General features: G+C 36.5%; 1 protein-coding gene and 1 non-coding gene across 2 annotated transcripts in view; both read right to left on the bottom strand.

The window, feature by feature from the left end:
- Positions 1–27,210, bottom strand: part of CCDC178 (coiled-coil domain containing 178) — a 176,615-nt gene that overhangs the window by 124,024 nt on the left and 25,381 nt on the right. The window contains exons 9-14 of the mRNA XM_042798097.1: positions 26,465–26,560; positions 26,205–26,341; positions 14,064–14,247; positions 9,038–9,100; positions 4,778–4,939; positions 1,650–1,763 (exon numbers count right to left, since the gene is read on the bottom strand). Of these exons, the coding sequence (XP_042654031.1) occupies positions 1,650–1,763; positions 4,778–4,939; positions 9,038–9,100; positions 14,064–14,247; positions 26,205–26,341; positions 26,465–26,560 (756 nt within the window). The remainder of the gene's footprint in view (positions 1–1,649; positions 1,764–4,777; positions 4,940–9,037; positions 9,101–14,063; positions 14,248–26,204; positions 26,342–26,464; positions 26,561–27,210) is intronic.
- Positions 17,973–18,043, bottom strand: TRNAG-CCC. Its single transcript has one exon. It is a non-coding gene; the product is annotated as a tRNA-Gly (tRNA).

Genomic DNA, 27,210 nt, shown 5'->3' with positions numbered 1-27,210 from the left:
TCAAAATATGAAGAGTATTTTCCACTCTTCTTAGTTTCTGACCAAGACTACTGGTGTATTGTGGGGTAGAATTCATATGCTCTTATCTAGGTATCTAACTTTTAGTCATTTAAATGTCAGCAGACCAAACTAAGTCACTTCAGATTCAGCAGTGAGATGCAGAAGCCTCCAGGGTGTGATTCATATTGTCCTAAAATAGGTAAACTATGAAGGACTGGGTGAATTGCTTGATCAGTTGGAAGTTGGAGACTATATCACTCCTGTGCTAAGAATACTATGGAATCATACCCATTTCTTCCATATCATTTATACACTGGACAAGCTTTAAACAAAACAATGTCTTAATTATGGGAGAGCACTAAAATCTCTGAATATAACTTTAAATAACTGTTCCTCAAAAACAATATAGCATGATTAACAGAATCATAGGAGTGTGACCCTGCACAGCTAGAAATATTATTGTTAAAAATAAGACAGCCCGTTTTATAAAGCCCCTCTTTTACAAAATTTCAATTGCTATGATCAAGGAACTATATCAGGCTCTGACAACACAACATTTAAGGTATCCAAGTATTGTTACTAATTCAGAGCTCTACAGATCTCATAAAATTGGCTTTGTACATTGTTTTATTCCACTTACCCAGAACACTCATCTAATACTCCTCCAGAACACCAATTCAAATATTGCTCAAGTAACTAATGGATACAGTTATTTACAGTTACTAGGAAAGACAGCATTAAAATAATAATTAAAAAGTATAGGAAATAAATGCACTGAAAAACGTCCTAGAATTACTGATTATCTGTGTACTAATTCATCAGTCACTTCCACATGTTCTAAGATCTATTGGTAAACCTGCAGTTTCATAGAGCACAATCTTTTAACAGAAAGGGATGTATAGACTGTCTTCCCTGCCAAATTTACAAACCTGGGTGAATCAATGAATTTCCCAATGCTTAATTTAAGATTCTGTCATATATAAGAAGTCTCAGAGTTTTTGCCAAAAGAAATTACTGGATTCATGAAAGCTACTCTGAACAACATGAAAGCTTTTATTTTTTTCAATCTATATGACTCATCTTTGATGCTGTAATGTCTAACTTAATTTTATACATTATGCAAGTGAAAGAATAATAAAAATGAACAGAATCTTAGAAAGAAAATGCTCGTTTCTTCTAATGCTTATAATTTATTTATATAAAGCATGGTGTTAAGTAATGAAATTCAGTAATTCCCTTTGGTGGATTATACAGTTTAGTAACCGATACAGCAGATATAACCATCATTTACAAAAAGATGCCATCTGCTGAGCAAACATGCAATCAGCAGGCACTTCCTATTACACTGGAATCTTTTTCGTCCTTTATTGATTTTCTCCATTGCATTTCTAAAGCCCCTAAAGCAATCTGAGACAGCGTAGCAAATGAAGAAAGCAAAGGACTTCTCAATGACCCCAACATCAATTCTGCTTTGTACTTTACGCTGTCACAAGGCTATGGACCTCATAGGTTAGTTCAAGCAAGAGACAGAAAATAGTATATACACTGTATGTATGTATATAGTTCCAAGGCAACTGTGTAGAAATGACAGCCTAACCTTTGAGATTAAACATACTCAAAAAAAGCCATACAAGCATTGAATTATTCACCTGTATATCATTTAATTGTTGCTGCATAATGCTTCTTTTTTGTTCCAGTTGCTCTTCAGTTTGCTTCTGCTGTTTATCTAGGTCTTGCACTCTCTGATCCAAATAGGAGAGTTTCTGAAGAGTTTATGCATAAACCGACATGTTAGTATTCAAATGTTATTGTCCTACCTTCTGTAGAAATCAGAAAATATATTAGTTATTAAATACTTTAAGTTACAATTCTTAAGCTTATTTTTGTGTTCCCTTCCATACCCATTTTTCTGTCATGTAGGATTATGTACCCTATGCTTTGAATGAAAAAATGCACATTTAAAATAGAAAATATCTCTGCTACTTCATATAGTGTTTATCATCTTACAGCAAAAAAACGCTGCTTACTCTGCTATCCATGCTTCTTTACTTTCTTTCTGCCAAGGAAGTTACAAATAAAATTCTGAAATCGAAGTATATATTTGGAATAGCTTCCATGGAATTTGCATAAAGACAAAATAAACGTTTAATACTTATTATCATTAACTGAAAAAATATAACTAAGTACAGCTAACAAGAGGAAGAAGAAGAAAGAAAATAAATATTGGGATAACTCATTTTTACATTTTCATTAATCCACTCTATTAGAACCTCAAGAAAATCAGGAATTCTTATCTATTGTATTAATTTCATTTGCATCATTAGTGTAAGCACCAAATACCAAATGAGAGAAACTATTATTAATACATGCAATAAGTAAAATTTTACCTTACTAAATATGCTTATATAAGTTGTATAATAGTTAGATTATTTGAGGTTTTAAATTCCATTTAGACCATATAACAAATAATATTAAAATAAGCATTAATATTTCCATTCTGAAACAATAATTTAAGCCTTCAATCAATGAGAAAGTTCTTCCTTGAAATTATCAATATCTTTTGCATATCATTCACATAAAAATCTGCTTGTCCAAACTCTGTTTCCAAGCTTTTAAAACCGAAGCAAACACACAGCTGCAAACCATGATGTATAACTTACACCACACCTCTTTAGGTTTCCAGGAAACTAATGATGTGATCTTTGTCACATTGTTTCTACTTAGTTTTAGTTGGGGAAGGGCTAACAACATTAGTCACTGCCATTAATGCGTTGTTTTGAAAATACTATTAGCTATCAGAGGAATCTTTTTTCTTAATTTTTCAGTTTGACTTATTAAACCTGCATCAAAAATATACTATCACATAATCCATTACCTGAACTCAAACTATTCAACATCCCCCATTTCTCCTCCAAAATTGGTGAAGTATTGCTACATGCAGACTATGTCAAGCACCCTTCAGATACAGTAACACTAAAACACTGAAGGAAACAATCTCTCATGACAAGCTATTTACTAATAGTCAGATAACAGAACTATGAACCTACAGACTGATTTTGCAACAAAAAACTTCTTGCTGAAGCAGCAGAAATTCTAGTACCTGGGCTTTGAGCAAAATTTATAAATCCTGTTCTAAACTGAATAGGCTCCAAAGATGTTTGTCTTACTTGATTGTGAGAATGTTCCATAACAAGTATATAGCTTATTGAAAACTCCTTGCCTTAATTCTGGACATGAACCATGAATAGCTAGGTTTGTTTCCTATTGATTTGGAAACAAAAATGAAGGCATTTTGCTTTTTCTTTTCTGGCAGTAACGTCCAGTGAAAATGCACTTCCTCTTTTAGACACTTAAGAAATAATTTTTTTCAGAGCTATTTCCCAAAAGAAGAAAAAGAATAAGCACCTGCTCAAGAAAAAAAGATATACAAAAAGGATAAAGCAAAGTTATGAAAATGCTCTTAATTAAAATAAATAAACAAACAAACAAACAAATAAATAAATATATCTGCAAATAAATTACATTCCAGTTATGCAAAAGAAAGAATGAATGGTTTTGTTTGAGGGTTTTGCTTCAATATAATGTACAGTCATTACATCTTGCACTAAATGATGGTTCAGATTTTTAATATTTCCACATCATTTCAGAACAATAAGGTCTGTTTCTACAGATGTTTGTTGAGGTGGCAGGGGGATATAGAACTATCTGCGTTGTTTAAGGAAATGATTGTCTACCTAGCTAAGGTCTCATGTTTGCAGGACTACTAGACAACTGATTCATGTGCTATCAGGTTTTTTTCAAAAGAATCCATCATTATAATACCTTGTTTTCAAACAGAAATTTATGTAGATAACATTGTCCACTTGGCCCTCTGCTCTTTATTACCACTGTTGTTACACTCCATATGAGCAAAGCCTTCAAAGATACAAAAGATCACCAGATCTAAGAGAAGAAAGTCTAATAATTAAATAAAGGTTTCTCATTCATACTAGTTTAGTTAGTATTCCTGTTACTCTCTTGAGCAGGTCAGGATAAAAGGTTATTTCTCTGAATATTTTCCCAAGGTTTTAAGCTCAGGGAAGGTTAACACCACTAGTATATCCTGCAAATATGGGGAATAGTATACTAGGTCATCACTGAACAAGTAGAGGAAAATGGCTCTTCGAACACAGTTTCATGATGATAGAGGGCCCAACCAAAACATGTCATATTATAACAGTAGGAATGTTCTACTAGAAGCAAAATAAATGCTTTGAAGATAAGATTGTACTTAATGAAGTCAAGTCAAGTAGGTTGAGGAACTGTTTCTAATAAAAAAAAAAAATCTTCTGTTTCTTTTTCTTATTATACAAAACAGACCTTTCATGAGAGGAAGGAAAACCATTTTTATCAGCATCATCCATAAAGCTTGGAAGCAAAGAAGGTCCCCAGCATGACATGTCTGGGGGCTTATACACTAGTTGCTCTCTTCAGCTTGAAAGTAAGCAAAGAAGTACAAAGGAAACAAGCAAGTATTAAACAGTCTCCCCTTTTGTGAGGAAACAGATCACAAAAGTTAAAAGAGACAGAAAGATTTTGCTAATACAGAAAGCAAGAAAGGCCAAAAATAAGGGTGTAATTATGTTGTGTCCTGTTATGTTGTAACACAGCACAACTACACAACAGCACAGCTGCAAGATCCAACTCTTCTGAGCTATGGACTTCTATTTCCTTTTGTTTTTTTCTAATTATGACAAAAAGGTATGCTAGTGAGTGGTCCAGAATCTACTACTTTTACCTCATGATTGTCTTTAAATATTTCTTTGTTTCTTTTACATTTTGTTTCTAGATCAGCTACTTGTCTCTCAATGTCTTCTATCCTCTTCATATCTTCCACTCTTTTCTTGAGTTTCTCTTTTTGCTTTTCCTCTAATTCATCATACATTGCTTTAATCCTGGCCTGTTTATCAAAATATATAGAGAATTACCTTTCAGTATTTCAAAAGCAGTAGAACGTGAAAAATACAAATCTGAAAGAACATTTATACTCTTAAGTAAGCACTGTGAACAGACCAAAAGTTAACAAATATATCATAAGGTGATTAAAAATGTCTTAAAAATGAAGGAAAAGTTGGTCATTAAGTCAGTATATGTCAGAAGCATTTGAATAGGAAAATCTGAATAGCCAGAAGAAATGGCAAACACAAATACAGCAGAGGAATCAGCAAGAAATAGTAGGAAATGTAAAAATGACATTGAAGTAGAAAATTAATTTACAATACTATTTAAGCAAATAGCAGAAAATAATTTCATAGAAGAGGAATTAAAATTCTAAAAATTAATGTCAAGAGTGAGAATCTGTTCTGATGGGAAACATATTCGCCATAAGCATCTTCCTAGATTTAAAAAATAAATAAAATAAAATAAAGAGAGTGAAAAAAGAGAACTACAGAGTGAAAAGGAACAAGATATTTGCAAAATAAATTAACACCTTTCAAGGTTCGGAAATAGAAGATCCAGCATACATCCACTCCAAACTTATTCCCTCCGCCCCAAGAAATAAAGAGAAAGATAGAAAACTATTATGTACCAGTACCTGTGTTCTTCAGAATGGGCACGCCTTACACCTACAATTTCTAATACCCAAAATTCACCATCACTTGAACTCAAATAACTCAATAATGAGGGAATACACAGCATCTGATAATGAGATATATATATATGCACACACATATATCTATATATATTTAAAGTGGAACACAGCTGGCAACATTTTAAATTCCCTTCAGCTGTAAAAGAAGAGTGAAATAAGCCAATAAGTTTATGGGAAAGTGAGCAAGAAAAGACCGTACATGTGACTCACTCTTTTCAAAGTGTTATGCTAGGTGGTAAATAACTCCTTTTCTAGTTTTAAATCATAGTCTACAAATACAGTTATCCTGACTAGGAGTGTTTCAAGTATGAAATGTAGCCTAATTTCTGAATTTCTATAGAACAGCACAATATTAAGTAAAGTTACAGACAATGTTCCAGGTGACAACATGATTGGGTAGGTGGAAAGGACAAGCTTCCCAGAAAACCACTAACATTTCTGGATGTCTGTGGCTTTATAGTCAGTTGCCATTAGGAGATTCCTTTTGGCTACCTTAGAACAGAGTCTCACATAAACTGCTATGCACTTTAACAGTCAATAATTAATGGTAGATTTTGCACTTTCAACATCCTTTGACATCATCATTAAGTTTTGTTTTATTAGTAAGAAAACACCTCTTGACAGCAAGGATATGAAGGTTGTCTAACCCAAAGAAATGAGGCTTTGGAGTAAAAATAGAAAAAATAGTTTTAGTTGAAACAGAAATTTATAACCACCCTAAAAAAAAAGTACAAGACACATCTCAAGAACCTCTTTATCCCCCCAAAAAATGAACTACAATGAAAAAAGCAGTTCTGAGCACAAAATCTCCTTCCCACTAGGAAAGTGTTCGTTTCTGTCTGGTAAAAGGAAAGAAGTGGGCTAAAAATGCCACTGAGGATCTTTGACAAGAATCAAGAGAAAGAAAGGAGCTTTTTTGGTTTCAATGAATAATTGAAAAGGATCAGTACTGAATACCAAAAAGGCAGGAAAATGTTTGGAAGCACCAAATCAAACCTGCCATGTTGTGGCAGTCAGGCCCAGAAATGTTCCCTTCAGCCTTCTCTGAAGCAAAGTATCAACCACAAATGCATGTGATGGAGATCTTGTGCACTACCTGGATTAGAAGAGGAACATTCAACATTTTCTGCTAATGTCTGGGACAAAGAGGAACTGCAAGATCTCTCTTAGGGCTTGTCCTTCCAGAAATGGGAGATGTAGATACTAGATTCAGCTATTGAGCTCTTGCACAGTTCAAATTCACAGAATGGAAGAGAATAAGTTCTATAACAAAAATATAATGGAGATTGTTACTGTTCAGAAGCAAACAAAAAAGATTCAGACATCTCAAAAAAAAAATAAAGAACAGAAATCTCAGAAGGACTTCTGGTCATCAAAGTAAATCCAACATTCAATTCTAAGGAAAAATAACCTTTGACAGCTCTTGGAGTAAATCTCTCCTATCTGAGACCATTGTAAAAGGAGCCAAGGGGGGTTTCTGACTCAAGGACTTGCAGTAAAAGACTGCAATGCCTCCCTTCAGTTTCAGCTATCTTCTTTTGATCCCACCTGACATTGGATCAGAATCCAACATCAGAACACTCACAACATGTGGGTATTCCTCCCAGGATGAGCAGGAAGCAGCAATGGTGACAGCCCTGCAGACAGCAAGGTCAGTGAAGAAGGAGGGGCAGGAGGTGCTCCAGGCACCGGAGCAGAGATTCCCCTGCAGCCTGTGAGGAAGACCATGGTGAGGCAGGCTGTGCCCTGCAGCCCATGGAGGTCCAACGGTGGAGCAGATACCCATCTGCAGCCCGTGGAGGACCCCACACGGGAGCAGGTGGATGCCTGAAGGAGACTGTGACCCCGTGGGAAGCCTGTGCTGGAGCAGATTTGCTGTCAGGACTTGTGATCCCATGGGGCACCCACGCAGGAGCAGTCTGTTCCTGAAGGACTGCACCCTGTGGGAGGGACCCCACGCTGGAGCAGTTCACGGAGAACTGCAGCCTGACTCATGTTGGAGAAGTTCATGGAAAACTGTCTCCCGTGGGAGGGACTCCACACTGAAGAAGGAAAGACGTGTGAGAAGTCTTCCCCCTGAGGGGGAAGGAGCAGCAGAAACAATGTGTGATGAACTGACCACAACCCCCATTCTATGTTCCCCTGTGCCACTCAGAGGAAGGAGGTAGAGAAATTGGGAGTGAAGTTGTGCCCAGGAAGAGGCAGGGGGTGAGGGGAAGTTGTTTTAGGATTTGATTTTATTTCTCATTAACCTACTCTGATTTGATTGGTAATAAATTAAACTAATTTCCCCAAGTCAAGTCTGTTTTTCCTGTGACAGTAATTACTGAATGATCTCTCCTTGTCCTTATAGTGACCCAGAAGCCATCTGTTGTATTTTCTCTCCCCTGTCTAGTTGAGGAGGGGTGCGAGAGAGTGGCTTTGATGGGAAACTGGCATCCAGCCAGGGACAACCCCACCATAGCAGGCTACCTGTATCATAAAGGGCTCTGTGTTACTGGATTGAAACTTCAAAGGAAAGACTGACTTTGATTTTCTGGCATTGTAGGGAATGAAGGAGTGATGCCTGGAATATTGCTGCTCAGAGAGAAGTTCTCAGAACCCCATTTTAATGACTCCTGCCTGGTGACATGGAATAGAGACATTAAGGACTTCCGAAAATAGTCCTGGAGCTTCCACTCAGCATCTTACTTAAGGCTTTAAGACCTGGTAGTTATTACAACAGTTTGAATATGACCATTATACATGCTCTTGCAAAAGAAAGATGATGGAATCCACCTGCCAAAGGATGGATACAGATGAAATACCCATTTTGGTGATGCCAAATTTGGGATTTCAGTCAGAGAAGGTGAAGAAATATCAACACTTGCCTGACGATGGTTGAAAAGCATCATTGAAGTCCTGAAGAGCTACATTTGACATTCAAGAAAGGGACACCAAAGTGTGTTGTGTGAATTTAGCAGTTCACATCAGGAGAAAATAAATGGTGTTAGGGCCACCCTATTTTACATATGTATGCATCAATATAAGGTATGGTAAGGGTGTGATTGCAGTTTCTACAGAAATTGAAGAAAAATATACAAATTCAAATTATATTGTCACTGCATATATGGATTATTACTTAAAGTAAAAGTTTTCTATCTTTTAAAGCAAACAGGAAATTATTGTGAATAAATGGAATGCAAATAAAATATTTTGTGTCTTCATGAGTATTTACATTTTCTTACTTGCTAAACAATATACACTAGTTGCTCTCTTCAGGTTTGTTACTTATCATTACTTAGCAAAACATATTAGCCTTCTATGTGAGTTGGTCACAAGGTACTCAAAGTTAATTCATATGAGGAAGTAAAAAGAAGGTAGAAGAATTTAGATTTGAAGTAAAATGGTTAATGTCATATTTACCTGAATCACTTTCCAAACTCCTTTTTGATCTTGAATTTCTCTTTTAAGATTCCACTGCGAATTCTTAGGGAAAAAAAATAAGCCATATACAACACATAAGAAAACAAGTTAATGGACAACAGCAATGAAAATTTAACACATCACAGAAAAGTTGAGCATAGCTTTTCAATTTTTACTCAAGTATCATAAAACTATATTAAAAAAGGAAACTCCAACAGAGTCTCAGGCACAAGAGGTAAATAAATACAGACCATACTATAAGAAAAGTAACAATGTTTTCTAGATTTAGTGTAATTTATTTCTGGTAGCTTAAAATAATTAAATACATGAAGAAGCTGAGCTGGCTTATGTAAATGAATATCAAGCATCAAATGTTCAAAATTTTAAAATCTCAGTGCCTTTTATATTTTATACAATGAGACTTTTTTTTTTTTGTAATTTCTAGTAAAAAAATAAACATTTTTAGCCCTTACTAATATGACTATACTACTTGTATCACTTCTAGGGTAACAGTTATACAGCACATTATTATAATTTGCGCCTTGCAAACCTCTAATTTAATGTATGTCAGACTATCCGACCATCATATCTATACCTGATTACAATCTAAGTCAAACTCTAATTAGGGCTTTCTGTTTCCTTTTAACATGAATTTAGGAGTGGAAAACTTATTATTTAAGCAAAACTAGGCATAAGATGCCCAATAGAAAAGTAAGAAATGGACTCAACCAAGTATATTATTGAAATGTGTTTATTCAAGATGTTTTATTCACCTTCATATCTGCACTTTGGAAGTGCATATGCCATCAGCACTTGGAGAGGGAGGTTCCTCCATAAAGAGGTCATAAACATCTCCCAGATGCCACATACATAAGAAAATACAAAAACAGGTACCAAACATCCCCATGTATTCTCAAACCTCAAATCCCCCAAATTATTAGGAACTTTAAGGAAACAGAAGCAACAGAGGTCAGTGTTCATGTGGAAAACACAGCCTGCAATCAATGAGCAAAAGCCTTTTATTCCAAATTAAAGTTTATACATTTGCTCCAAGGATAAGTCCAAGCAACAACTTGTGCTCACGGCCCTGTCTTCCCCCTCATATCTCCTTGACCACATATGCATATATTGTATCTGAATCCAAATCCTGAGTCTATTAGACAAAGTGTGACATCTGGCTTATTCTCCAAAATGCAGGAACATTTTGAATAACTAATGATAACACTTGGTGATTGCATAAATATATTTTTCATGCTATTCAGTAGCCCAAGGATACAGTTTAACTGGTGGTTACAGACAGACACTTTTTTCAGACACACCAGGGGGTAATTGCTCTCACAGAATATCAGCAGAGACCAGGCAGTCAACTATAAATTGTACCTTCATTTATATGATCATATTCAAAATTGACCACAATTCAATTGTTGTTTAGGTAGAGAGGTATTTTAGCTTCTGTGCACTCCACTCACACTAGTTTTTACCTTCCAAATAGCTCTTGAAACTGGTCACCTTCCCTCTATATATCTTCATGTGTATACATATGGTTTAAATTATTACAAACACAATGCTTTTGCTAATTTGTGGTAACTAAGACTAAATATAGCAAATTAACTTAAAGCTGTTGACGGAATGATCATTCTGCAAGTGGTAGGAATGGAGGTATTAATTAACAAGGGCACTGAAGCAACCTGAGTGGCACTGGAAAGCAACCTTACCACTGAAGGCAGGACCACTATTAATGAGTTCATGTAGAAGTTAAGTTCTGCCAACAAGTAAACCAGAATACCTACAGAATGAAATTCCATCTCTAACCATAAATGTATAGTTTTGAGATACTTTTCTGACCGACTACATACGCATAATGTTAACATTAACTATGACTGAGTTTAAGGAACAACAAAATCCAAAAAGTAACACAGTAGTCAAAAAATGATTTTTTATGAAAATTAGAGGATTTTACTAAAAAAATGTATGAGGAACAGCTAAAATAGTAAAAAACTTGCAAGCCAGAGGGAGATTACTTACAGATATCATATTGGAGGCTCAAAGCACATGCAAGCCAAGTTTTGACAGATGATTTGGAAATACCAAAAAGAAAATCAACACCACTAAACAGAGGAGAAGTTATTAGCAGCAAGACAAAAAGTATAAATTATGTCTAAAAAAATGAAAACAGAAAAGACCCTGAACATTGCCTATTTAAATCTAAAAATACCATTGGGCAAGCTAAATAAGAGTTTTTGGAAAAACCTGCAAGGGACATAAAACAAGTTCTTATCCAAACACATCTGATAGGAAGCCTGCTAGAGACAGTGTAAGGCCAACAGATGATCAGAAGCACTTGAAGACAGACTTACTATGAAGTCCTCAGAAAACAGAATACAGTAGGGGGAAAAGGCCCAAATTCCAAAACAAATAAAACCTGCAAAGCCCTAATAAGCAAACTCATAATACGAACTATTATGAAAAAAACAATTAGCTGACACATGGACAGTTTTATGCATAGGAGAGGAATCAGCATGACTGGAAAGTAGTGCCTCAAAATTAATCAGTTTTCTGAAGGATTTAAGACGTATGTGGAGAAGAGGTACCTGGGTGATACAATCTATTTGGACTCCTAAATGTCATTTGATAAAGTATTATATGAGTAACTCCTTAATTATTTTCCCATAAGTTAAGGATAAAAGGCCTCACATGAATATATAATGCATTTAAAGACAGAAGACCTACAATAGAAATAAATTCCCAGTTTTCACTGTGGCAGTTGCAGTGAGGTCTTGAAAGTATCCACACTGAATCCTGTGGTTTCCAGTGTTTTCAGAAACGATATGGAAAACAGGGGATTTTGTGAGATGATTTAATGAATGGACTTCTTATTTGCAGAGGACAAAATTCAATGAAGGTTAATGTATGTTTGTACATTAGGACAAAGTCCTTATACAGTGATGGACTCTGAGCTGGCTAGTAGTCAAACAGGAGCATGATCATGAAGAATATAATGCTTCACTACATTTAAAATAAATGCAGTGTTAAGAACTATTAAAAAAAGAATAGAGAACAAAACAGAAGTCATCTTTATACCACTATATATGACCATGATGTGTTTATGTATTGAATACTCCATGTTCTTTCCCCATAATAATAGAATTGGAAAACCAAACTGGCTGACAAACATGGGACAGTTTCCATTCATTAAACAAGTTAATGGATTAGGAGACTTCAGCTTGAAAAAGATGAATAATATGATAAAAGCCTATTAAGTCATGTCTGACATGTAGGAAGCAAATATGGAATGACCGACCAATACACCTTCCAAAATAAGAACCAGGGCATTATATGAAGATAGTACATACTTGGCAGAAAATAAAGAAACAGAGTAATTTTTTATACAACCTAAGACAAAGCTGTTGAAGTCCTTATCACAGAATGTTGTGGATGTCACAAATCCAAAATGTGACTATAAAATTCATAGAAGAAAAATTTGACAATTCTAAGTTAATTTTTAATAGTTAAAGGGAAAATATAAATTAAGACGCACAAAAATAAATGGAATGTAGGACAACAAATAAGCAGGGGCTTTGCCTGAATCCCTTCTAAAATCTTAATTTCTTAGACTAATATTTAGCATCCTTTAAATACTTAAACCATAAGAAGATTCATAGTAGATTCCCCTGATCATACAGTCGAACATCCATTTGTGTAAATATTTCAGCACACAACACCGAGAATGTGAAGAAAATGGTGCTTGGCAAATTTGTATAGAAACAAGACAGAAAAGTCATACAAATTTAATATTAAAATGTATGGCTATAAAACAGCATAATATAAAAAAAACAAACAAACAAAAAAAAACAACAAAAAAAAACAATTTACAGGACAAAACTACATGGTGCAAATTCAGATACTGTCAGGAATATAAATTTGATCCAAGAAAAGACAACCTGGTGCTATGAAAGACCTTAACAAACAAAATTGACTCACTTCCATTCATTGTGAAGACAGCTCTGAATTCTTCTAGTTTATGTTTTACTATTTTTTACCTTGGGTCTATAAGCTTTTTAACCATTTCGAATCACATCCAATAACACCACTTTTCTTTTCAGAAGCAGAAGTGGGTACTTGGACATACCATTACCTTTGGCAAGCAGGCAGTTGAAAAAGAAGGCAGGAAGCATGTTGAGTGTTTAATATACTGATGTGTATTATAACCAGAAAAATACTATTATTGTTCTTAATTCTACTGATTACAAGTTAGGAAGTCCTAAAACTATTACTGAAAATAAAACTGTGAAATTCTTTCCTTCCACGAAATCTATACTTTACATACAGTAGAAGATCTCTAGTGAAGAATATGCCAAACACCATTTATATCTCCCTGATATAAAAAGACCCTTAAAAATTCCCCATATTATTTTATTTCCATATTTTTGAATGATGAATCCTACACCCTGCAATAACAGCTATCCTAAAAGCTATATGCAGATGTACAGTATTATTCCTTAAGAATTATGTAAAATGAAAAAACAGAAGTCTTGCAGGTCTTGTAAGCCTTCATAGTCATGGCAAGTCTTATATATAAGGATGAAATAAAAATTCAATTCTAGATAACTAATGACATCCGAATGATAATTAAATAATTATTCTAATGTAGTATTTACAATGGTTACATGTAGCATCAAATAAAACTATACTGATTTATGAATTCTTCTAATCATTTATCTACACAAAGAATGAATTGTTATTTGTTAGTATTAATTTTAAATCACCTAGGAATAACAAAATCTTTGTATGGTTGAGAATATTTAATGTGTTTACTTTTTAACTTGTCATTACCTGTGACCATTTAGTAGCTAATTTATTTTCTCTTTCAGAAACAACTGTTATTTGCTATTTTTCAATTGTTTTAAAATACACAGTTTTAAATATTTTTTTAGCATTAGGTTGCTTGCCCAATAATTCTATGATGCAAAGTTCATTATTTTTAATTTTTGAACTCTAAAAAAAATAAGCTAATAAAAAAATATACCTTGTATGACATTTTTTCTGAAGTTTTGGTTTTTTTTAAGTCCTCATACTTTTTTTTCTTTTCACCATAGGACAATTCAGCATTACAGAGATCTTCATTTAGTCCTTCTATTTGCTGTTCAATCTTATATATGCTTTTGCAGATAGTTTCGACTTCTGACTGATATGCCTTCTTTCTTCTTGAACTGTTGAAATGAACCAGACAATCTTTCATTTTGTTTTACAAATATATTAATTAAAATAAAAATAAATCCCATTATTGAATAAGTAAAGCTAAAACATTTTAAAATCAAAAGCAGTATTTTATCATCCTGCAATTTGATGCGGAATACATGAGGCTCTTCCTCAAAACTTTAAAATCTCTTTATTCATGAGTATAAGCCCTGATAGTTCATTGATATCAAACTATTATATGTATAATTTTTTTTGTTTTGTTTTCCTATATATCTATACTGTTAACCTGTGTCATAGAATCACAGAATAACTGAGGTTGGAAGGAACTTCTGGAAGTCATCTAGTCCAACAACCCTGCTCAAGCAAGGCCACCTAAAGACAGCTGGCCAGGACCATGTCCAAATGGCTTTTGAATATCTTCAAGGACAGAGAATCCACACCCTGCATCGTCAACCTGCACCAGTGCTCAGTCACCCTCACAGCGAAAAAGTGTTCCCTGATGCTCATACAGAACCTCCTGTGTTTCGTTTTTTGCCTATTGCCTCTGGTCCTGTTACTGGGCTCCACTGACAAGAGCCTGGCTCCATCTTCTTTGCACCCTCTCTTCAAGTATTTATACACATTGATGAGATCCCCCTGAGCCCTCTCTTCTCCAGGCTGAGCAGTCTCAGCTCTCTCAGCCTCTCCTCAAGTGAGAGATGCTCCAGTCCCTTCATCATCTTCATGGCCCCTCACTTGGCTGTCTCCAATATGTCCGTGTCTCTCTTGTACTGGGGACCCCAGAACTGGACCCAGTGCTCCAGGTGTGGCCTCACCGATGCTGAGTAGAGGGGAAGCATCACCTCCCTCAGCCTGCTGGCAACACTCCTCCTAACGCAGCCCAGGATGCCATTGGTCTTCTTCGTGGGAAAGGCACATTGCTGGCTCATGTTCAACCTGCTGTCCACCAGGACCTCCAGGACCTTTTCTATCAAGCTGTTTTCCATCTTGATGGCCCTCAGCACGTATTGGTGCCTGGTGTTGTCCCTCCCCAGGTGCAGGACTTTGTACTCCTTGTTGAACGCCATGAGGTTCCTTTTGGCCCATTTTTCCAGCCTGTCAGGGTACCTCTGGATGGCAGCATGGCCTTCCAGTGCATTAACCACTCCGTCCAGTTTGGTGTCGTCGGCAAACTTTCTGAGAATACGCTATGTCCCATCATCCAGATCATTAATGATGATAAATAGAACTGGACCCAGTACTGACCCCTGGGTTACACTGCTAGGTACTGGCCTCCAACTTGACTTTGTGCTGCTGAGCACCACCCTCTAGGCTTGGCCATTCAGCCAGTTTTCAATCCACCTCACTGTCTGCTCAACCAGCCCATATAGACAGATTGTCTATAAGGATCTGAGTGAGAAACAGTGTCAGAAGACTTACTGAAATCCAGGTAGAGAATATCCACTGCTCTCCCCTTGTTTATCAGGCCAGTCACTTCACCTTAGAGGGTTATCAACCTTGTCAAGCATGACGTCCCTTTGGTGAATCCATGCTGACTACTCATAATGTCCTTGTGTCTCATCCTTGTGAAATGTGCCAGGAAAATGGTTTCCAGGATTAGCTGATCCATCACCTTCTCAGGGATTGAGGTGAGGCTGACTAGCCTGTGGTTCTCTGGATCCTCCTTCTTGCCTTTGTTGACCATTTGCTTTCATCCAGTCCTCAAACGCTTCTCCCAGTTGCTCAAAGATTATTGAGAGTGGCCTCACAATGACATCACCAAGCCAGCAAGCTCCCTCAGCATTCACGGGTGCATCCTATCAGGGCCCATGGACTTATGTATGTCCAGTTTGCTTAAATATACCCTGACCTGATCCTCTTTCACAAAAGGTGTGTCTTCCTTGCTCCAGCCTTTCCCCCTGGTCTCTGGGACTGGTAATTCCTGAAGGCTGACTCTTTCTAGTAAAGACTGAAGCAAAGAAGGCATTCAGTACTGCAGCCTTTTCCATATTCTGTGTCTTCAGGTTCCCTGGCTCATTCAGCAATGGGCCCACATTTTCTGCAGTCTTCCTTTTGCGATTTATGCATTTATAGAAGCCCTTCTTTTTGCCTTTGATATCTCTTGCCATATTCAATTCCATTTGGGCTTTGGCTTTCCTAACTGCATCTCTGCGTGCTCAGACAGTGTCTCTGTATTCCTCCCAGGTTACCTGTCCTTGCTTCCACCTTCTGTATGCTTCCTTTCTGTGTCTGAGTTTTGTTGGGAGCTCCTTGTTCATCCATGCAAGCCTGCTGGCATTTTTGCCTGACTTCCTACTCATTGGAATGGACTGCTCTTGAGCCTGAAAGAGGTGATCCTTGAATATTAAACAGCTTTCTTGGGCCCCTCTTCCCAACTATAATATAAAACTATCAATTTTGGATGAGAAGAAAGCGGCAAGAACAGCCCTTTTATCTGAAAGTGTTAAAATTGGTCACAGAGTCTCAGTTCATCTATCTTATAATAAATGGCCATGTCTAGGGTACTTCATACCAGTGCAGCAGTACAGGTTAGTTATACAGCTGATGAATTCAAATTCCTAAGTATGTTGCTATTTGCGGAAATCTTAGGACGCATAAACCAATTTTAGTTTATTTGCATACAAACAAACTTTCAGTAGAAGTGAATTGTTTAACAGAAGTGAACTTAAAATACCAGTCGATTAGACTGTCAAATTACATAGCAAAACCCAAACTGAATCAAATACAAAAACCTTGTAGGCAAACACCGATATTGCTTTGACTGACAAAATACAACCTCTGTATTGTTAGAACTTAATATTCTTCAATGGAATGTTTCTTTATAGAAGAATGGAATCACTGAAAAATGAACTGTTACTACCACTGAGTATCTACTAAATCAGAATGATAAACCTAAATGGTATTGTAAAGATCTTCACAGGGTATACAATATTGTTTCTGATACTTAATCTGCAAACCCACAACAGGCTAGCACTGATCACACATTCCCTTAGCTGAATTAGTGGCCAGAATATTTCTCTCAAAGATCAGCTTCTTTAATACAGAGTGTCATTTGCTTAGTTAAAGGAAGGAAACATAATTTAACAATTTACCTTACAAAACCCAAAGATGTCTAACTGCACAAGGATTAAAATTCATGGATAATTTCACGCACACACACACACTCTCTGCACATTCCCCTTTTAGAGAGTGTGAACTGCTGGTTCCTAAATATAGTCTGACAGTCAGCAGTATCTTCTATATAGTTCTTAAAAAACCTGTAAGACAGTGCAAGCCCACAGCAACTTAATTTCCCTTCCCAAAATTCAAGTAACACAGAAACACAAAGTAAGAAAACTGAAAATATTGCATATATGCATCTTGATTAACTGTACTTAACATATACCATGTGCATAGTATGTACAATTGCCCTTTCTCTAAGAGATTGTCCATAGGTAGACTCAATTTACTGTGCTTCCCAAGCAGCTAACCTACCTCACAGAGACAGGAACTCAGACCCAATAAAACTGAAACTGCAATCTGATCCTTCACAAATGCAAAATATGACCCGGAGGCTTCAGCAAGGTCACACACCTGGAACTTCCTGCATTTAGAGGCATGACCGACTCATTTACATAGAATCACATCCAAGCATTTTCAAAGGTATTGCAGGAGGTGTAATAGCCCCACCGAAAAACTGAGCTCTACATGAAAAACGTGATTTGTTTTTCCACCACACAATGACTCATGACTCTATTGCACCAGCCGGGAATCGAACCCGGGTCGCAAGAATGGGAATCTTGCATGATACCACTACACCACTGGTGCGGCTCTGTGTGTGTTCCCCCCCATCAAATCCCCGTGGGTGCTCCCCTATCAAATCCCCGTGGGTGCTCCCCTATCAAATCCCCTTGGGTGCTCCCCTATCAAATCCCCTTGGGCTTCCCAGAGTGCAAAGTTCTGCATCGTCCTTGATGAAAACAGTTCTTAAATACAAAGCACTCCTAGCCCTTTTTTCAGCTGCCAAGACAAAAACATCTTGCACAGATCTAAAAGATTTTGTTCCCTGTGAATTAAACCACTGGAGATGATCAAGATCTACTACAAACATGGTAGGAAAAATATAGCCAAGTGCATATGTGAATGGCCCAAATCTTCACTAGATGATAATGATCAAAGATGATAAGAAGAAACAGCAACACAGATTTTTTTTTTTTTTTTTTTTGGGCTGAAGGGAGACAATATGAAAGCAGATGTACTCTGGTACTTCCAAGTCAAAGACCATTTAGTTAGGAGACATCTCATTAGACAGTAATAATAGTTCTATTCTTCAGACTTTCACAGGTCTAGCTCTATCACATACACTGATTGCACCTTCCTGCACACCAGTGAGGTTAGCAATGAGAGAGGTAGAGACCAACAATACCAATGTGAGTAGTAACCAGGGCTGTGACATAGCCACAACTTAAGAGAGTTGTAACTGTAAGTGGATTATCACTTATAGACAAACTGATGAAGGAGGTCAAGAAAATAATGCTATGAAGAATCATTGGCAAATGAGGAATTTGTGAAGGTACAGTATGTGATGCCTTGAGACCAAAGGCCAAATAGTTAGATGGGATCGGAAGCAATTACAGTACTCCACCCTGCAAAGAGAGGTTCAAGGATATTCTGACTACTAGATGAAACTTCAGTTGTAAAGTTGTCCCTGAACAAATAATTTCCATACACTTTTGTTAATGGTTTCTGGTTACTTATTACAGAGTTTCAGAATCCTACAGTCTCTGATAATACTGATTTGAACTATTCAGATCACTACCACATCACTTTCAAAACAGAAAGTTTTTCTACAGATGGTCTTGTGACCTGATTCTGAAACAGCTCTCATTAATTATGGCATTATAGATGACTTAATTTTGCAAATTCCACATGTAGAAGACATACAAATCACATACTTCATGACACATACAGTTGTCCTAATTAAGCACTTTTAATATTTCCATATGCCCTGTAACATCCTCATATGAACAATACTTACAGTCCACTATGTAGGAAAAAGAATTACCTACCAGAAACCAATTACCTGAAGAAAGTAACACATATTCTAAGATACTGACAAAAGGTCACTGGGCAATTAACTACTCGCTATCCCTAGGGAAGTTTTAAAACACTGGAAACCCTAAAAAAATATTAATCTGATTGTTTCTTAAAATAGATATAAGTACAGCTAATCTTTTGGGGGGAAAGGTAGTGACTAACTGGCTTCACAAATTTCTTCCAAAATGTCTATGATTATAAAAAGACTTAAATATCAAAATACCAAAGCCAGAAGAGGAATTCATCTGAACAGTGCATAGTAAGCAGATCTGTGCTGAAGCTGGGAAGAAATGAAAGGAACCAAACAATGACTGTTCCGCTCTCATTTCCTATACCTTGTATGTGGAGCAGAATTGTTTTGATGCATACAAGGCTACCCATGACTCTGGAGGTCAAAACACTTTAAGCATGGATGCAAGAGGAACATAAATATTCCAAGCAGAAAAATAAGTAGCCTACAGCTGAAAAAAGAACTACAGTTGTTTCGTGCATGTGTTCCATACTCCACTTTATGTACAGGTGTTGAAAATTTTACCACAGCTTCTGCAGCTTACTCAGAACTCTACTCTCACTTGAGAAGCATGGTAAGTTTTTAACTTTTCTTTCCCCAATCTTTCATTCATTCCGTAACTGTGCATAGCACATGGATCTGAGATTTTTTGATCTAATAGTATCTGTAAGATATACTCAGTCATTACATATCAGGTCAAATGCACTGATTTTGCTCAGCTTCTTTCATCCAAGATGCTTAACATACTATGAAGGAAAGGCAATACAGATGGGAGTGAATGTTCATACAGACAACAAATCCCAAAGTATTCCAGTAATTGGAACTTTTTTCCCCACTCAAATACTTGTTTGCATAAACTTTCTATTTTAGATCCTTCTAAGATCAATCACAAGTTATCTGGAGATAGGTCTTGGAATACTTTGGGAAAAAATTACTTCAGGACCATTTTGCCAAAGGCAACACTATTTCTGGATGCCTCTGCACAGCACTTAGTATCTGTGTGTGTGAAGATGCCTTCATCAATACCATCAATATAATTTGAAGTACTCTTGCAGTTATAAAAAGCAGGACTACTTCAATGGTCTCATAGAAGATGCTGAGAGAATATGATATCCATTTCAGAAAACGTAAGGAGGTAGAAATGTCTTTTTCTCTCATATCTAGAAAAAACACAGGAACCCTCTGAAATTGCTAATTCGTTGTAAGAAGAGGTAAAGACTTTACATTTATTGACAGGAAGATGTGTATATGCTGGATTAAGAAAACTTGTAAACCAATTGCCTGGTACATGTAGTAAGGTTCACATACAGTGGTTCTGGTGATAACTTTAGCAACTCAAGGCAAAAGGGTTATTTCAGCAAGACACAGACCTTAAAAAATTACAAAAACCACCCTGAAGTTTGATGTAATTTGTCAGCATCTTCAGTAAAATTAGAGAACATACAATGCTAGAAGTCTCAATTCCAGGGACAGATCATTTCACAGGAAAGGAGAAAGAATAGGTGTATCTAGTTTGTCGATATATACCATTAATATTGTTGTTATCCATCATGATATGAATGTGGTTCACCAAGGATATGAGTTTGGGAGCACTAATGATCGAACTCTGTTCTTTGGGAGATAGTGCCCTGTGTTTCTGAGTTAGCTAGCAGAGCTACACCTGTTAGGATTGTCTTGGATGCCAAAGATGTACACAATTGCTCCAAGGATTTTGAATCTTCTGACAATCATTACAGGGTTAATTTTCATGTTTCCTCAAGTGGCACATGGAAAGTGATGAACCTATCTGCAGACTCTATCAGAAGGTGTCACATATACTGTCATCTGTTATAAATCCACATGACTCCAACGTGGACCAAATAAGTTCCAGAATTTGCACTGATGGTGTACAAGCTATCCAGAGAGCAAAACCGAACTAGGAGAATTTGGACAAAGTGAGGACCCTCTTCTTTGAAGGTCTTAACAGCCATTTATCCAGATACAGGTGGTACCCATTACCCTTTGCAACAACCTTAGTAAAGGCCTTGAAGGTGTGGGAACACATAACAGAACTGCATTGAAAGTTGTCCCAACAGATTAAAAATGCATGCATTATTGCATTGTACAATCGGGTATCTTTAACAACACATGAAATAGTGTACTGAAGTTTGAGAGATGAGAAGCACTCCTACTCAAAGAATCTTCAAGAAAAGCTAGTTACTGTCTGAACTATCGGATGCACATGAAAGTCTGAAACAGAGTACCTTTTTTGTAGCTGCTATATTCTGAACAAAAGAGGAAAAAATTTTCACTTTGTTCATATTGGGAACTGGTTGTAGTAAGAGAAGCAGTTTCTCTTTGTTAAAGCACATTCTCATAAACAAGGGCTGAGAGAAGGGAGTGTACCAAACAGACATAAAAATCTTTGCAATGTATCCAGGTTCCAGCTGTTAATGATAAGGTTTTTCTATGTGTGATTGAAGCAGTTAGTTTGAAAGAGACAGGAGAGAAAATTCATGCTGTACAGCTACACTTACAAAAATTCTACTCCTGTTCTAGACAATGAAAGATCCAGGTTGTTCATATTTTCTTGTTAAAATGCTACCTCTTCCTCTGAAGAGGAAGACAGATAGTTGCAGGTGAAACATTATCTCTCCTAAACAAAACTGAAATGCTCAAGAAAACACTCTGAGAATAAAGATCACTTGGGAATAAGTAATTTCACATTTCATCTGTTTATATTTTGCATTGATGATGCCCATCAAATGGTTAAGTTTTCAAAAGAAGACTGCATATCTCATGATGCAAACCATATGTTTACAGATCAGCGGAAGCAGTCAGTTAAACTTTCATAAGGAGAGAAGAAAAATTAATCTGAAATCCATTCCCCAAGTTTCAGAAAAGTCATGCAGAAGACATTCTTATTTAGCCAGTAAAGCTGCCTTAACTTAATTGAGGGAGTATATCTTCTTTTCAAAAGCATTAAGACATTTGAGACTCTCTTCTAAGTTACTACTGTAAGAACACTTTCCTTTCTTATTTAATGACCGCCATCATAGAAGACAGGTTTGAGGGAGCTTAATGAAATTGGCACTTCATAGTGGGAGCATAATACTTACGATTAAATCTCTGTATGATATGGTTATTGGGTACCCAATATAAAATAAGAATTGTTTTAAAGAAAGGTGAGAAGAAATTAAAATTGTTTGGAGAAGCTTTTGTAGTTTGAGCTCAGAGGGCAACTGAGCACCATGCAGCCACTCACTTACCCCCTCCCCCTCAGGACTGGGAAAGAGAAAACAAAGCAAAAGGCTCAAGAATCCAGATAAGGACAGGGATGATTCACACATTATGGTCACCGGCAAAAGGCAGACTCGTTAGGGGAAGAAAAAAAGAACATAAATTTAATTCAGATGCTAACAACAATGCTTAACAGACAGAGTAGGACAGTGAGAAGCATTACCACATCTTGAGAACAATTCCCCCCACCCCTTTTTCCTGGGCTCAGCTTTGCTTGAATATCTCTACCTCCTCCCCCCAGCAGCGCAGGGGGCAGGGAATGAGGGGTGCGGTCGGTGCTGTTGCTTCCTCCTCCAGGTGGGAGGGAAACTGCTCACATTCTTCCCCTGCTCCAATGTGGTCCCCCTTTCACAGGAGACAGTCCTCCACAAATTTTCTCCGTCATGAGTCCCTCCCACAGGCCACAGTGTTTCCCGAGCTGCTCCAGCTCACTCCCGCTTGTTGCAATCCTCCAAGCACTGAACTACAACAGCGGGGCTGCTTCTTCCCACAGAGTCCCAGCCTCCTTTGGATGCAATCACCTTCTTCAGCATGTGGTCCTCCACAGGCTGCAGGTTGGCATCTGATCCACCACAGACCTCCATGGATGGCAAGGTGGGGGGCAGTCCTGGGACAAGGGAATGTCTCTGCACTGGTGCATCTCCCTCCATATTTCTTCTCCTTTCTTCCACTGATCTCGGTATTTACACAGATGTTCTCCTCACAACTCCAACACCTCCTCCCAGGTTTTCATTCTTAAATATGTTATTGTAGAGGTGCAGCCACCGTTGCTAATTGGCTTTGCCCTGGCCAGAGCTGGTCTGACTTGAAGCCAGGGGAGCTTCCAGAAGTTTCCCACAGGGGCCACTGCTGTAGCCCCCTCCCCTGCTACAAAAAGCCCCCTCCACTCACACAAACCCAGCACACAATCCAACGCATATTCTCAGTTGACCACTGTATTAGAAATCCTACCAAAATATAACTAGGATAGAAATACTTTAAAGAAAAGTACTATCAGTTGGACACAAACTTAGAAGTTCAATCAATAAAGACAAACTGGAGCAGCTGAGCTTTGGTTTTGAGCCACCTTGTACAGGAAATTAGACTTTGTAGACTGTGTGTACCCCTAAAATCCCCAGTGATCATGAGATATATTTCTTGAAGGTACTGCATGTTCTAAATAGGAAAGATGCACAACTAAGCTTTCTAGGAAGAGTGTTAGAAGACAATTCTCTATTTTCTGGTAGCCTAGCAGGAGATGGACAGTCACTCACTTTTTAGTCCTGTTGGAGTAACATGTCAGGGCTCTGTTAGTATACAACTAATCAAAACAAGCACTCCAATTCTTAGACTAACATGAGACAATGTGTTGATTTTAAGAATTACATTCTGATGGAATATAGCAATTATATACAACACAGCCATTCTTCCCTAATACAAAATACAGAAATTACAATGTACTCAGAAAAGAAAATGAAAAATAAAGCATAATTATATTGAGAAAGTTTGTGAGAGGCTACAAAAGGCTCAGAGTATCAGACTAATGATCTGACATGCAAAATATTTCCAATATAAAGCAAGAGATTAGTGGCAGATCAAAGAAATTAAAGGTTTCTGAGCAGAACCAAAAATCCTGCCTCTCTCATAACACTTAATGACAAGCGCCCCAAGAGAACTGTAGCTAGTTATAGCCTTTGTTTAAAATACTCCTTATTCAGTCGAGAACACCAAAAAGATAAAAGGGCATTTTCAAATAAAAATCCCTGCAAACAACACTCTTCCTTTGAGCTTGCACCCACTAATACGTAAGAGGAATGCATGCAACTTCTAATTTTTAGGAGGGATTAGCAACTGCTTTCTCCCTTAAGAACTAATACATTCCAAGCTATGCCAGTGGACTTGAAAGTAGAATTGAGAGTGTGTAGGGGCTCTGTAAAGTAGCATTTCAGGAAAGCCTTCCACAAGTGAATTTAAATTATCATAAGAAAGCCATGTACAGAAATCTGGGATTGTATCAGGCTGACTAAGAAACCCATTTTTCCTCTAAAGCATGATTTAAAAGATAATTCTTCTGAATTAATATTTTCCTTAAAAAAAAAAAAAAAAAAAAAAACAAACCAGAAACCACTTAAAAATGAATTCTATATTCAGTCTCCACTCACTGTTTCTTGAGACTAGACTAAATAGCAGTGCAAAAAGGTAGTTCACCTTCAACGGATGTCTTCATATCATCCTTTAAAGACACAAACAAACTGAGCTCTTGGAACTCTTCATTACTCTAAACTTGTCATAAGCATTCTCTGGGTCTTGAATCTGAACTCTTGAACAGGACAATAATCAGGACACACTCACAACAATCCTAATTATATACGAAATATATTTATCTCATGAACTCGTCCAGTGTTTCTAGGATCCCTATAATGTTTTCATGTACAAGACAGTCTCAAGTAACAATGCTTCCCATACCTGTTTTCTCAGAACTCCCCTCTCTCTCCTGATATTCTGCATTTACCTGTACATGTTCTTACAAATCTCAGTTTTCTCTTTCAGTCTATCAGTTAATACTTCCACCACAGGTAAGATCTCTCTCCATTGTCTTACATGTATGATGAAATAAGTTTTAATCCACCAAAAATATGTCAACGAAATTGAAAATAATAGATTTGTAAAGTTACAGCACTAATTCTAAAATGTTCTACTAATCCAAATAAATAATTCCATCAACATCAGAAGTAATGAAGCCTGGTTTCTTACCCATTTGTGTCCCATCATTGATTTACTTTGGTATGTAAGGTGTGAGCTCCAACTTGGAGCATTATCAAGGAGTATGCACATCCTCCTCTCTTTCTTTTTATCTCCTCCCTTTTCCCACATCTCCTGTATGGAATTTTTGGGGTCTAGTAAGAAGTGTTTTCATGCTGACAGGATGCCTGTATTCAACTCAGTCACCAATTTCTACAAAATTTATAAGAACCTAATTATTTTCAAGAACTTTTCAGTTGACTTTTCTGAAACCAAACAATGAAATACAAAGTTACTGGGGGGATAAAGAAGGTAACCTGTGATACAAAAAAACAGCATACAACTGACATCCAAAGGATGAAGGAACTAAAAATTCATTTTATTTGCTATTATACTGTAAATGCACTGAGAATATTATGTATAATATAGATTGAAATATAGTTATTTGGAATGAATAAACTGAGGCACTACAAAAGATGTGTGCATAACGTCTTACAAGATTTCAAAGAAAATAGAGAAAAACAGTATTTCAGAGTCTATGTTTATAATGATTATATATGAAAAAATAAAAATAAAAATCATAAAAGTTTTAAACAAAAATTTGGAGACTAAGGTTTCTGTTAACATACAGAGAATTTCAGAATCTTCCTCATTTTGTTTTATTTTAATTGTCAAAGTATGTTTTGTCTTTTGCAGAATTTTAATTATTTTCCTTTCAAGTGAAAGGCAAAAAAGATGATAAATTTCAGCCTGAAGTGATTTTTAATTATTGAAATGTTAAATTACAGACAGACTTAAAATAAAAGCAAGGTTCACTTTTATAGGCATGCTTTCAGTAAAAAAAATAATGCTTGCTTCCTATATTTATACTTTAGGCATTACCTATTTCTGAATTTTTGCAAAAACTCTTCATTTTCTCCTTCAAGTTCTTCATTTTTGCATTTCAAAATGTCCAGTGCTTCAGTAGTATTGAGAAGCTTTTGCTTTATATTCTGTAGATCACTCTCCCTGGTGGATTTCTAATGAACATTAAGACATTAAGACACCTTTAGCATAAGTTAAAATTATTTCAGGCCAATATAGAAAATGCAAGTATGCAAGCATTTTTTACTTAATTTCTGTAAAAACAATAAAAAACTTACCAATTCTTCCACAGCTGCAATCACTTCAGAAGAGGCATCTGATATTTTTATGCTCTCATCTCTTTGGGCAGCTATTTTATTATTCAAATCTTCTACCTAGAAGATATTTTGTAAAGTAAGTAATACAAATATCTCCTATATTTCTTTGTAATAAATAAGAAATATATTTAAAAAATAAATTTAAAAGGAAAGTTCTTAAACAGTAACTAGAGATGTTATATTATTCATATGTACATTGCCATTGCAATGTACCCTAGCAGAGTCTTTAGACTTCATAGTATCAATAAGAACACACTCACAGCCTGCTAATTCATACATGATATATAGAGTAAAATTAAGCAGAATACCTTAAGTTCCTCTCAGCCTCAAGATTTTCCTTAGTATCTCAATATACCTATTGACTTATTACAGATTCATATAGAGTGTCAATAATGGATCAATCACTGGAGCTTAAGGAAAAATTAGGATCTTAGGTAATCAGGTATCGACAGGATAAGGAAAACATCTAAAATGACTATAGATAGATACAGGCATGCCTGCTCACACTGAACCCGGTGAACTTTGTTTCCTTCACCTGTCTTTCCTCTGCAGAGGCTGAAACAACATAGCTACCCTGGCAGAACTTACCTAAACAATCTCCGCAGAGATACACATCTAACTGTAATATGACTAGACAACAAATGTGTCCAAGCAGGATCAGAGTTGATAAGGATGTTGGCAAAAGGGTAGATCCGGACAGAATTAGG

Source organism: Tyto alba, unplaced genomic scaffold, assembly GCF_018691265.1.
Source record: "Tyto alba isolate M040663 unplaced genomic scaffold, T.alba_DEE_v4.0 Super-Scaffold_27, whole genome shotgun sequence".
Taxonomy (NCBI): Eukaryota; Metazoa; Chordata; class Aves; order Strigiformes; family Tytonidae; genus Tyto; species Tyto alba.
This window is presented reverse-complemented; position numbering and strand designations above follow the sequence as displayed.